The sequence below is a fragment of the Convolutriloba macropyga genome, chromosome 1, assembly GCF_964194025.1.
Source record: "Convolutriloba macropyga chromosome 1, txConMacr16.3, whole genome shotgun sequence".
Lineage (NCBI taxonomy): Eukaryota > Metazoa > Xenacoelomorpha > Acoela > Convolutidae > Convolutriloba > Convolutriloba macropyga.
The window spans coordinates 76326813-76340459 of record NC_134468.1 but is presented as its reverse complement, the minus strand read 5'-3'; the positions used below and the strand labels follow the sequence as shown (position 1 = coordinate 76340459).

At 33.9% G+C, this 13647-nt stretch overlaps 1 protein-coding gene across 1 annotated transcript in view; it reads left to right on the top strand.

Annotated features, from left to right (window-relative positions):
- The first annotated feature begins 319 nt into the window (after positions 1-319).
- The window catches only part of LOC142350695 (uncharacterized), a 41983-nt gene continuing 28655 nt past the window's right edge, over positions 320-13647 (top strand). The window contains exon 1 of the mRNA XM_075402660.1: positions 320-581. Within this exon, the coding sequence (XP_075258775.1) occupies positions 325-581 (257 nt within the window). The 5' untranslated portion in view covers positions 320-324. The remainder of the gene's footprint in view (positions 582-13647) is intronic.

The following is a 13647-nucleotide window of genomic DNA, read 5'->3' as shown; positions in this document are numbered from 1 at the left end:
TCATACAGCTTTTGTTTTTTAACAGTATATGAATTTTTAAATGTTTCCTGTCTCTTCCTCATTTGGTAGACACTAACGTCAAAATGTGGATGAGCGGGTTCGGAACATTATATTATAGCGCACTCACATCACGAAGCCTCCTTGTACAGGTTACGATAACATTGAAATTGATAATTCTTCAAAATAGTGGGGTTATTAACCGCTGTTGTTTCAATTTTGGCGTGTAACTTTTAAATTGTGAACGTAATATTAGGAAACCGGTAATTTGAGTATAGTCTTTGCGAATTCAAGTGTTTCCAGTGTCAGTTTTTTCAGACTACAGGCATGAATATATCTAACATTTCTCATGATAGTCGGAGAGCACTGGCAGTGGGTGCTGAAGGCGACTACGTGACTAAAACAATGCTACTGAACTTAATAGCAGTGAACGCAGTGCTGTGCGTGTGGGTTATTTACGCGCTGTTTTTCAACTCCCGTGTGTTTGGGTTTCTACTGAGTCTTATTATCTCGAAAGCAACGAAGAGCAAATTCAAAGTTGGGTCTGTCAGCATTTCGATACTGTCTGGACAGATAATGTTCAGGTCGGTATGGTATGATTTTGCGCAACAAATGTATAGAGAACCGCAGGAAGCGCTTTTTGTTGGATAGGGAGAGCGTTTCTATAGCTTATTTTTATTATCATTCCTAATTGAGTGACACGTGATTTCTTGAAACTGAAAAACTGAAAATCGTTCTCAGAATTGAAAAAAAATAAAGTATCCTAATTTTTTCAATTTTAACTTGATTTTTAAGAATTTTTGTTTAAAAATTTTTTACTTCGCCTTTTCTGTTTCCCTATAATTTGTGCACTATAATTTCTCAAACTACCCATCAGCTCCGAAATCTTAGCCTCAGAATGACTTATGCAGTTATTAATGGTTGTAGTGTAAAGACTATAAAGTTCTAGACGACGCTCTTTTGTTCTAGAGCCTTTTCCGCAACTTTGCGTTTTTTAATCATTCGTATCGTCGCGACTCACTTTGTGATTTTTTATTGACTAAGTGTGTTGGATCGAACATCTCCAAGTAAGACTCCATCTTGAAAGTTATAAACACCATCATCCATCTGAAATTAACTTGACTTATTATAATTAAATGTGTTTGCTCGGTTTTCACCAGTTTTCCTGTTGGGAATCTTATTTTCCCCTGAAATCTCGATAAGGGAAAAACTCGGGGTTTTACTGGTAAGTTTCCCCGCTATTTTCCCGCTTTCCCTGCGAGGAAACATGTGTTCCCGAAAACTCTGCCGGGAAATGCGGGATCTTACTCAATCTTGGCATATCTTACGAACACTGGAAAGTTTCCCGGGTCTTTCCCGTATTTTTCCTGGATCTTGCTGTGAAATTTTTCGGGAGTTAGTACACTGGATGTTTACTACTCCCAATTCTTTGACTTTTCTGTTTGTGACTTGTTTTGGTAAAAGTTTTTGCAAAATTGTTTTTGCTGATATATTTAGCGCAGGCCCAATTTATATCCAACCGATGTCCTCAACGTGGCGGTCCCTGGGCAAAGTTTACATTCATAGACGGCTAAAGAGGCCCTGCTACAGCTCTGGCCTGTGCTATTAAATTTTTAGGCGAAGAAAACCCATGGAACTGTTTATACATTCCAGTTAATAGCATCAATGGAACCAATTCCGGCCCTGTGCCCGATAGTTGAAGATAGGATATCATCCGAAAATAAAGAGAACTGGGTACTCGATAGCTGGGTCAAAAGTTAAGGAATTGAAACCAATGAAGAGTACATTGGACTCGACAGCCATCAGCGCAAAGATTCCAAATTAAAGAAGGCCCTGAGACAAAAAAGATGGAAGCGAAACACACGTCACGTTGGAACGTTTAATTTAAACATTTAAAGCCCTTTCTAAAAAAGGAATGCTTGAAGATGACATGAAAGGGATGCAACGTATAGAACCAGAGGTGCTGGGCATATCAGAGATTTTATGGAGTGGAATCGGATCCTTTCAGGTGGATGGTCACACCGTTCTCTACTCTTGAAACGGATTGGGATTCATAGTGGAACACAGTTTGCGGAAAAATGTCAAAGGTTTTCTTGGAATATCTTATGCAGTTGCCATGTTGAGAGTAGCTTGCAGTTTGCTGATTTATGGCTGATACATGTATACGCACCATTATCAGACGCATCCGCCGAAGAATTGCTAGAATTCAACGCACACGTAGAAGAGGTCATGAAGCAGCGAAAACACACCAAATTGCTTATTATTATGGGTGATTCCAATGCAAACTTTAGACAGGGATTGGTGTCTATTGGCATATCAGCAATATCTGGTACTGAAGAGAAACTTTGGACATTGAAAAATAAGAAACAAAAGTCAAAATTGTAAAAAGTAGAAGCAGAATGACAAGTGCAATAATCTGAGTTATTCAATAGAGACAACTATAACCAGTTAAAAATAATCAACGAGAAATATTGCGAAGTGGAACCTGTTTACCAGAAAACCTGAAACGATGCGCATCTAAGATCCGAGAACTGACACGTAAAAAAATGCATAGTCAAAACACAGCAGCTTTAAAAATAAGACGCACAGAACCTCATCGAAGCTAAAGACTTGTTGGAATGATTGAGTGAGTAAATAAAAGAGATGTCGGTTCCAGATGTTTTGGAAAAAGATATTTCCAAGTCAATAAAGAGGGTCGAGGACAAGAAAGAGGCAGGACTTGAGCCAATCGGTTCCTGTTTTTTATTTTTGGAAAAAAGTAGGAACACTTCTGTGCGACGAACACCGCCTGCACCATAATACTCATGTCTCAGTTGAAGAAAAATTAGCTGAAACTTTTTGGCCGAAGGCCTGAAACAAAGTCGGAGCACATTTAATACGGCTTCCGACCGGGTTGTAGAACAAGAAATACGGTATTCAAGCTGAAGAATCTCTGTCAACGCTCCGTTGAAATGCTGAATGATGTCTGTCTGCTTTGTTTACAGCGAGCTTTGACTACATCTGTGCCGATGAATAAGATTTACGATTTGCTCAGAGTCTTTAATATAATTAAGCTGCTCAGATCCGTGTTAGAATTGCAACCAGCAACCACGTACCAAGAAAGAGAGTAGTAAGGCAATCCTGTGTACTGTCACTCGGCTTGTTCTTTATATTGTGAAATTGCAATGAAAATCTTGAGCGACGCAATTGAAATCTCGTTTCGTTTGGTGGAGTCAAAGTCGACAACCTGAGATACGCGGGGTTGCAGGCGTTGATAAAACACTTAAACTAAATAAGCAAAAATTATTGCATGGAAATCAAGCTCAAGAAATCCGAGATAATGGTTATGGAAGAATGCGTTTCAACAGTAAGTGAAGTGTTCCTTGATGGATGGAAACTAAAGCAACCAATTCCCTTGTGTTCCAACCGTGATCTGCCTGATGTTATCTGCACACCCGTGATGCACCTTAATTAATTATAGTCTGTACCATTGGTTGCTCAGCTGCTCACGAGAATTGATTCTTTGGAATATTGGAACGTTTGAATATTTAGCTCGGCTCATTTTTCACTTGAACTCAATGGAATTTCTGTCAATGTTTTCTTAAGATACAAAAGTGAGCCTTTTCTCAGAAAAATCAATAATTAATTCGGACAGCGTGTTAAAAGCTGCGATAATTGACCAAAACTTTTATTTGACTGGTGATTTTTTTTGCGCTACATGCAAAGTCTTTTTGTGTACTTTTTATGCCGCTTTTTGTTCTAAATCATGTATTGTGTGAGTGTTCATTTATCGTTCTTCTAGTGATTAGAAACCCATAATTTTCCATTTATTAAAAGCCGCCCTCATCTTCTCAGCCGGCTATTATAGCGCTCCTATTTTTTTTACAATTCAAAGAATTTGAATTGTATTGGGGCGCTGTCTTTTTTACGACTCGAAGAGGAGTATTGGAGAAGTCCTTTTTTTTAATCAATTGTCATTTTTTGTCTTTTTTTTTAAATTTGTCATTTTTGAATTTTTTCCAGCTTCAAGTGCCAGGGAATCTCCTTTAAGGTTTGATAAAAGGGCACTGTGTAGTTTCTAGTGACAATGGATTGGTTTTCAACATTTTAATGTTTCGAATTTTAGCTTTTTTTGATAAAATCTGCAATTTTTTTAAGGTTTCCCAAAGTTTCTGTCAATTTCCGATGTTTGTTTATTCTCAAGTTTTAGAAAACCTATTCCACGTTCTAAAAAGGGGACTGTATGGTTGTTAGTTTCAATGGATTTGTTTTCAACAATTTAACTTTTCGAATTTTAGAAATTTTTGAGAAAAGCAACAATTTTTTTTCTATATTTTTTCTTAATACTCAATCTGACTTTGAAGCCATTTTAAGCCTAACTTTTTGTCTACTGTTATTGTCTACTGTTTGCAGCCTGCTGGTACGGTTATTGGGCAAATTCTTGCGTCTAAACTAATTTGGTAAGCTTTCCTTTTGCAATAGTTGGTGTACCCAGATGAAAGCCAGCTCAGAGAGTGATTTTTAAAAGCTGCGAAGCCATAGCAGCTATTATTGGGGAAATCGTGGTTTTTTTACAATTCAAAGTATTTGAATTGTATTGGGCCGCTGTGTTTTCTTTTAAGATTTTGACTTTGATCTTTCAAAACGGGATAAACAGGTTAAGCCCAGCGGGAATTAAGTTTCATTAGAGGCCGAAAGTGGGCTTTAGTAGTTCTTCAAGTGCTTAAAGTGGTGCAGTTGCAGGGATGGCCTTAATTTCAGGTTAAAAGGTCATTTTTAAGAGTTTTTGTGATTTTTTCGAGTTTTTGATTAGTCTCAGGTTGAAGTTTTCAAAAACTGATGAAGGACTTTCGCGAAGCAAAAATACTTGTTAGGACCACTTTATGAGCTTATGTTTTGGTACTACAAACACAAACACGCAAAATGATACTAATTTTTTCAATTTTTTTCATGTTTCTTGACAAATTTTATCGTTTTTTGAGTTTCTCCAGCTTCAGGGGCCATGAAATCTTTTTTATGGTTTGATAATAGAGCACTGCATAGTTTCTAACAACAATGGATTGGTTTACAATATTTTAATGTCTCGCATTATACCATTTTTTTTTTTTTATAAAATTTGCAATTTTTTAAAGTTTTCTAATGTTTTGGTCTAATTTTGACATTTGTCCATTCTCAAGTGCCATAAAAGCTATTCCATGGTCTGATAAAAGTTACTGCATGGTTATTAGTTTCAATGAATTTGTTTTCAACAATTTAACTTTTCGAGTTTTAGAAGTTTTTGATAAATTTTGCATTTTTTTTTCAAGTTTTTTCGAAACTTTTGTCTTATATTCAGTTTTTCTTGCCCCAGTAGCCAGGTGATTTCATCCAGGTTTTGAAAGTATCCAGGTTTATTAAATGGTTGCTAGGTGGCATTTGAAAGGTTTTCAACATTTTAATAGAACGAATTTCTTTTTTTTTAAATTAGAAAATTTTTCTAAATATTATTGCCTATTGAGTCAAAGGTTGTGTTTTAAGGCTTGGAATTGGGTTACTGGATAGCCTATAGAGACACAGAATTGATTCTGAAGATGATAATATCCTTTTTTTCAGCATTATTTTATTAAATTTCGCAATTGATTTCATTTTTTAAAAATTTAATTGGCCTTTTTCGAGTTAATCGGACTTCAAGGGCCAACGAAATTTTTGCAGGTCTTGCAGACATAATACTGGGCCGATTTCAGAAAAAAAAATTGGTTCTGAACATATTATTTGAATAGGTGTATTTAAAGGGGTCAAATTTTGCTCTAGGGGTGAAAGCTTCAATAGTTTTAGCCATTATATTTTTGTTTAGTTTGTCTGATTGTTTGTCTCTCATTTTTAGATGATTTTTTTGGCTGGCATTGATCAATTAATCTTCTGGTCAGGTAAAGTACTTCTATGTTTTTGGTTCCATTCTTTGAATTGTATTTCAGGACTTGTTCTGCTGTGTTTTTTTTTAAGATCTGTTCACACATTTTCATGATTTTTGAAGTCGAATTGGAGTAGTGATTTTGGTCACGCCGAAACAGGAAATGTAGCGAAAAAAGCGAGTGGTTTTGCGGCGTGAATTTTTTTTGCTCTAATTTTACAGTAGAGTGAGAAAACGGTGTTTGAACAAAAATTCGGTTTCTCGGTAGTGGTTTTTTGTTCACATGCGGCAAGTTCACTCTGATTTTTACTGTTTTTTCGATTGTTTGGATCGAATTTTTTTTCTAAATGGTTTTCCCAATGCTTTCGCAGCTCTTTCTAGGTCTAGTTTTTTATTTGAATTAAATTTTCATTTCTCGCTAGTGGATTTTTTGTTCACATGCAGCGTTTTGACATTGATTATCTGTTTTTTCTTTTTCTTTATCTGATTTTTTTTAAAAAATGGTTTTCTCAATTCACTCATAGTCCATTCTAGGTCTAGTTTTTCTGTTTAGTCATTAAAAATTCTTCGAATTGTACGTCAGGACTTGTCCTGCTATGTTTTTTTACTTCGAACTTTTTTCGCATTACCTTTTTACCGCTGTTTCGACATTTTGCGTGGAATCTTTTTGACTTCTCTAGGCTAGTTTCTCTCTTCTCTCATTCTGCTAAAAGTGATTTTGAACATCAGTTGCTCAGCGAAGCAATTCAAAATGAACATAGTCAGTATCAAAAACGAAATCAGAAGTAGAAACGGAATAATCACACAAAGCCCAATTTTAGATGCCCGTTACTCGTACTTTGTTTTTAGTTACCATCTCTTATGCTTATTGGTATTGATAGTAGCCCCTGTAGCCCCTCTCTAAGAAACATAAATATGTTCAACTACGAAATGCCGTCAAAATAAATCGGACTTAAAAAATGTTTTTGTACAAAAATCTTTTTTTTTCAATATCTTCTATTCTTTCAATCCCAATCATGCTTATTGGAATCAACGGCGGCTATTTTCTGGCAATCTGCCGGGTATGTTTGAATGCGTTTTGGCCTAACATTGCCTGATTCATGCTTTGATTGGAGAAACTAAGGGCAAATGAAGATTTTTGAATTCGATTGAAAGTTAGAAAAGGTCATCTAATTCAGTTTAAGCCCTCACAGCAATTGGTATAACGAAAACTTCAACGACCTTAACATCTTTAGTTTGATTATATATATCGGCTAAAAAATCATAGCTGTATTTTGATTTTTTGAAAAGTTTAAGTGAAACACAGTTGTTCAGCAATTTTCCGACTAGTTAATCAGTTAAATCATTTTGTATACCGATTTCAAGAAGATGTAAAAACTATAATTTTAAGATCCAAAGCGATAGCGAGGCTATTCGTAGATATATAGTGTCAGCTCGGTTTTTTACAATCCAAAAAATTTGGGTTCTCTTTGGGCGCCTATTTTCTTTGAATATCTGCTCACTTTTTTGGATCTTCCTTGTCAATAATGATAAATCAAATTAGATGGGTGGTTGTAATCTCGCTGGTGTAATAAAGGGAACGATACGTGAATGCGTTTCAAGCTTGATTTTTTTTCAATCAGCTTTTGAAGTTGTGTTTGAAATTGGTGTTAGAACAAGTTTTCTGTTTTTGAGATTTTTTTTTCATGTACGGTATTTTGACCTCTGTTTTCACGGTTTTTGCTCTTGGTTTTTTGCAAAAGCTATTATTTATGATACACTTTTTCTACTGGTGTTTTTTGGCGTTTTTGAATACATGAATATGTGGCTAATATATAATTTCGGTAAGGACTTTTGTCAAGTTGTTTTTCTGCTCTGATGCTTTATCTCACTGTAGATTTATGTGCTCTGTTGACAATCATTTATATCGTCTTTTAAGTTTTTGTTAATGACGTTTGTAGAATTTTCTTAATGTTTTCATTATATTTCTGGCCTTGTCCTGCTGTTTCGTTACCTCGTCGTCTTCCCTTTTATTGTTGTTACAACTATTTTTTGAGTTCAAAGTGAGTCTCTGTGAGGTGGCTTTTACCTATCTGCAACTAAATTTGTGTGCGGTATATCATATATGAATGTTTTCTGCATAGGTTTCTAGTTCAATGGTGTGTTCAATTTTAAATCATATCTGGCTGACTTTACTCAAGTAGTTGTCTTTTGCTCTCACTTTTTAAAAATAAGTGCATAATTTAAACTCAGAATTGATTATACCACGAGGTCAGCGAAAATTTGATAATTGTAACCTTATATTTCTTGGAGGATATAAGCGCTCGAATTTTAGTGTGATAATAATGAATACTTCAAATCGGAGTAGTTTTTCCAAACTCTTGTTCTCTTCGGTCAGGGTGGTTTTGCTTACTATGGGATCTCAGCGGTGTATTCGGCTGCCTATGTTCAGTAATCTGTAAGCTGTGTTTTTGTGTGTGCCATTGGCTTTGTTAATACTTTGCTTAACCTCCAATGTCTCCTAGAAACGTCTTTGTTCGGTCTCGCTCAAAAAAAAGAACAATTATGGACTTTTAAATTTTTTGTAATTATTTCTGTTCGGTTGTAGTTGTCTCTTCTCGTTCGCAGTTGAAACCTGGAATTGAGTTGCAGGCTCTGTTTCTACGAATTGACATTTTTTTGAAAAGAAAACATTTATAGAATGTTTTGAACTTGATTGGTCATGTAAGGTCATTTATGTTTGGTTCCTAAGATACGTACAAAAAAATAACAATAGTTGTAAAACTATCTGAAATCATCTTTACCAAATGTTTTGGGTTTTAAAAATTGAACAGCTGACTAGAAATTTTATCGTGACAACGGAGTTTTTTTTACAAATTGAAGTTTTTAATATGTTAATAGCACAGGGTGAAATATAGTTTGTTTTTAATGAATTTGAATGATTGCTTCCAAATGCAGAATTGAATCAAAAGGGGACCGTTTTCAAAGAAAATCAAGATGCTGTCTTTAAGGATTTATTGAAAAGCTTTTCTTGTTTAAGGAATATGTTTATTGTATTGTTCTAACTCGTATCTATAGATTTTTGAGCCTGCTGATTTTTAATGGCACTGTTTGATAGACAACATGATTTAAACAGTCATGAAAAAATGAGCAGAAAATATCTATTACGATTTTGAAAATTCATTCAGCAGAATACCTGTTTTTTTCGTAACGATTCTGAAATCAAACTGACCAATGGTTGCAACTTTTGGTTAAATATCTACGTTTGTTCTTAATTTTGTTTTACTGTCCAAATGAATCTATTTGCATTTCAACGTTAAATAGTATAATGTGCACCTTACTCAAGTAGTTGTCTTTTGCTCTCCTTTTTTAAAAATGAGTGCATAATTTAAACTCAGAACTGATTATACCACGAGGTCAGCGAAAATTTGATAACTGTAACCTTATATTTCTCGGAGGATGAAAGCGCTCGAATTTTAGTGTGATAATAATGAATACTTCAAATAGGAATAATTTTTTCAATTTCCTGTTCTCTTCGTTCTAGGTGGTTTTCTACGTTTGTTCTTAATTTTGTTTTACTGTCCAAATGAATCTATTTGCATTTCAACGTTAAATAGTATAATGTGCACCTTACTCAAGTAGTTGTCTTTTGCTCTCACTTTTTAAAAATAAGTGCATAATTTAAACTCAGAATTGATTATACCACGAGGTCAGCGAAAATTTGATAATTGTAACCTTATATTTCTTGGAGGATATAAGCGCTCGAATTTTAGTGTGATAATAATGAATACTTCAAATCGGAGTAGTTTTTTCAAACTCTTGTTCTCTTCGGTCAGGGTGGTTTTACTTACTATGGGATCTCAGCGGTGTGTTCGGCTGCCTATGTTCAGTAATCTGTAAGGATTTATTGAAAAGCTTTTCTTGTTTAAGGAATATGTTTATTGTATTGTTCTAACTCGTATCTATAAAATTTTGAGCCTGCTGATTTTTAATGGTACTGTTTGATAGACAACATGATTTAAACAGTCATGGAAAAATTAGCAGAAAATATCTATTACGATTTTGAAAATTCATTCAGCAGAATACCTGTTTTTTTCGTAACGATTCTGAAATCAAACTGACCAATGGTTGCAACTTTTGGTTAAATTTCTACGTTTGTTCTTAATTTTGTTTTACTGTCCAAATGAATCTATTTGCATTTCAACGTTAAATAGTATAATGTGCACCTTACTCAAGTAGTTGTCTTTTGATCTCCTTTTTTAAAAATAAGTGCATAATTTAAACTCAGAACTGATTATACCACGAGGTCAGCGAAAATTTGATAACTGTAACCTTATATTTCTCGGAGGATGAAAGCGCTCGAATTTTAGTGTGATAATAATGAATACTTCAAATAGGAATAATTTTTTCAATTTCCTGTTCTCTTCGTTCTAGGTGGTTTTCTACGTTTGTTCTTAATTTTGTTTTACTGTCCAAATGAATCTATTTGCATTTCAACGTTAAATAGTATAATGTGCACCTTACTCAAGTAGTTGTCTTTTGCTCTCACTTTTTAAAAATAAGTGCATAATTTAAACTCAGAATTGATTATACCACGAGGTCAGCGAAAATTTGATAATTGTAACCTTATATTTCTTGGAGGATATAAGCGCTCGAATTTTAGTGTGATAATAATGAATACTTCAAATCGGAGTAGTTTTTTCAAACTCTTGTTCTCTTCGGTCAGGGTGGTTTTACTTACTATGGGATCTCAGCGGTGTGTTCGGCTGCCTATGTTCAGTAATCTGTAAGGATTTATTGAAAAGCTTTTCTTGTTTAAGGAATATGTTTATTGTATTGTTCTAACTCGTATCTATAAAATTTTGAGCCTGCTGATTTTTAATGGCACTGTTTGATAGACAACATGATTTAAACAGTCATGAAAAAATGAGCAGAAAATATCTATTACGATTTTGAAAATTCATTCAGCAGAATACCTGTTTTTTTCGTAACGATTCTGAAATCAAACTGACCAATGGTTGCAACTTTTGGTTAAATTTCTACGTTTGTTCTTAATTTTGTTTTACTGTCCAAATGAATCTATTTGCATTTCAACGTTAAATAGTATAATGTGCACCTTACTCAAGTAGTTGTCTTTTGCTCTCCTTTTTTAAAAATAAGTGCATAATTTAAACTCAGAACTGATTATACCACGAGGTCAGCGAAAATTTGATAACTGTAACCTTATATTTCTCGGAGGATGAAAGCGCTCGAATTTTAGTGTGATAATAATGAATACTTCAAATAGGAATAATTTTTTCAATTTCCTGTTCTCTTCGTTCTAGGTGGTTTTGCTAACTATGGGCTCTCAGTGGTGGAATCGGCTGCCTATTTTCAGCAATCTTTAAGCTGCGTTTTTGTGTGTGCGATTTGTTTTGTTAATATTTTGCTTAACCTCCAATGTCTCCTAGAAACGTTTTTTTTTCGGTCTCGATCACAAAAAGATCATTATTTATCACACCATTAGTGTGATAATAATGAATACTTCAAATCGGAGTAGTTTTTTCAAACTCTTGTTCTCTTCGGTCAGGGTGGTTTTACTTACTATGGGATCTCAGCGGTGTGTTCGGCTGCCTATGTTCAGTAATCTGTAAGGATTTATTGAAAAGCTTTTCTTGTTTAAGGAATATGTTTATTGTATTGTTCTAACTCGTATCTATAAAATTTTGAGCCTGCTGATTTTTAATGGCACTGTTTGATAGACAACATGATTTAAACAGTCATGAAAAAATGAGCAGAAAATATCTATTACGATTTTGAAAATTCATTCAGCAGAATACCTGTTTTTTTCGTAACGATTCTGAAATCAAACTGACCAATGGTTTCAACTTTTGGTTAAATTTCTACGTTTGTTCTTAATTTTGTTTTACTGTCCAAATGAATCTATTTGCATTTCAACGTTAAATATTATAATGTGCACCTTACTCAAGTAGTTGTCTTTTGCTCTCCTTTTTTAAAAATAAGTGCATAATTTAAACTCAGAACTGATTATACCACGAGGTCAGCGAAAATTTGATAACTGTAACCTTATATTTCTCGGAGGATGAAAGCGCTCGAATTTTAGTGTGATAATAATGAATACTTCAAATAGGAATAATTTTTTCAATTTCCTGTTCTCTTCGTTCTAGGTGGTTTTCTACGTTTGTTCTTAATTTTGTTTTACTGTCCAAATGAATCTATTTGCATTTCAACGTTAAATAGTATAATGTGCACCTTACTCAAGTAGTTGTCTTTTGCTCTCACTTTTTAAAAATAAGTATATAATTTAAACTCAGAATTGATTATACCACGAGGTCAGCGAAAATTTGATAATTGTAACCTTATATTTCTTGGAGGATATAAGCGCTCGAATTTTAATGTGATAATAATGAATACTTCAAATCGGAATAGTTTTTTCAAACTCTTGTTCTCTTCGGTCAGGGTGGTTTTACTTACTATGGGATCTCAGCGGTGTGTTCGGCTGCCTATGTTCAGTAATCTGTAAGGATTTATTGAAAAGCTTTTCTTGTTTAAGGAATATGTTTATTGTATTGTTCTAACTCGTATCTATAAAATTTTGAGCCTGCTGATTTTTAATGGCACAGTTTGATAGACAACATGATTTAAACAGTCATGAAAAAATGAGCAGAAAATATCTATTACGATTTTGAAAATTCATTCAGCAGAATACCTGTTTTTTTCGTAACGATTCTGAAATCAAACTGACCAATGGTTGCAACTTTTGGTTAAATATCTACGTTTGTTCTTAATTTTGTTTTACTGTCCAAATGAATCTATTTGCATTTCAACGTTAAATAGTATAATGTGCACCTTACTCAAGTAGTTGTCTTTTGCTCTCCTTTTTTAAAAATAAGTGCATAATTTAAACTCAGAACTGATTATACCATGAGGTCAGCGAAAATTTGATAACTGTAACCTTATATTTCTCGGAGGATGAAAGCGCTCGAATTTTAGTGTGATAATAATGAATACTTCAAATAGGAATAATTTTTTCAATTTCCTGTTCTCTTCGTTCTAGGTGGTTTTGCTAACTATGGGCTCTCAGTGGTGGAATCGGCTGCCTATTTTCAGCAATCTTTAAGCTGCGTTTTTGTGTGTGCGATTGGTTTTGTTAATATTTTGCTTAACCTCCAATGTCTCCTAGAAACGTTTTTTTTCGGTCTCGATCACAAAAAGAACATTTTTGGACTTTTAAATTTTTTGTAAAATTTTTATTCGGTTTTAGTTGTCTCTTCTTGTTCGCAGTTAAAACTTTGATTGAGTTGCAGGCTGTGTTATATTGTTCTAACTCGTATCTATGAAATTTTGAACCTGCTGATTTTGAATGGCACTTTTTGATAGACAATATGAATTAAACAGTCTTAAAAAAATGAGTAGAAAATTTCTATTACGATTTTGAAATTTCATTTAGCGGAATACCTGTTTTTTTTTCGTAACGATTCTGAAATCAAACTGACCAATGGTTTCAACTTTTGGTTAATTTTCTACGTTTGTTGGTAATTTTGTTTTACTGTCCAAATGAATCTCTTTGCATTTCAACGTTAAATAGTATAATGTGCACCTTACTCAAGTAGTTGTCTTTTGCTCTCCTTTTTTAAAAAAATAAGTGCATAATTTATCATCAGAATTGATTATACCATGAGGTCAGCGAAAATTTGATAACTGTAACCTTATATTTCTCGGAGGATGAAAGCGCTCGAATTTTAGTGTGATAATAATGAATACTTCAAATAGGAATAATTTTTTCAATTTCCTGTTCTCTT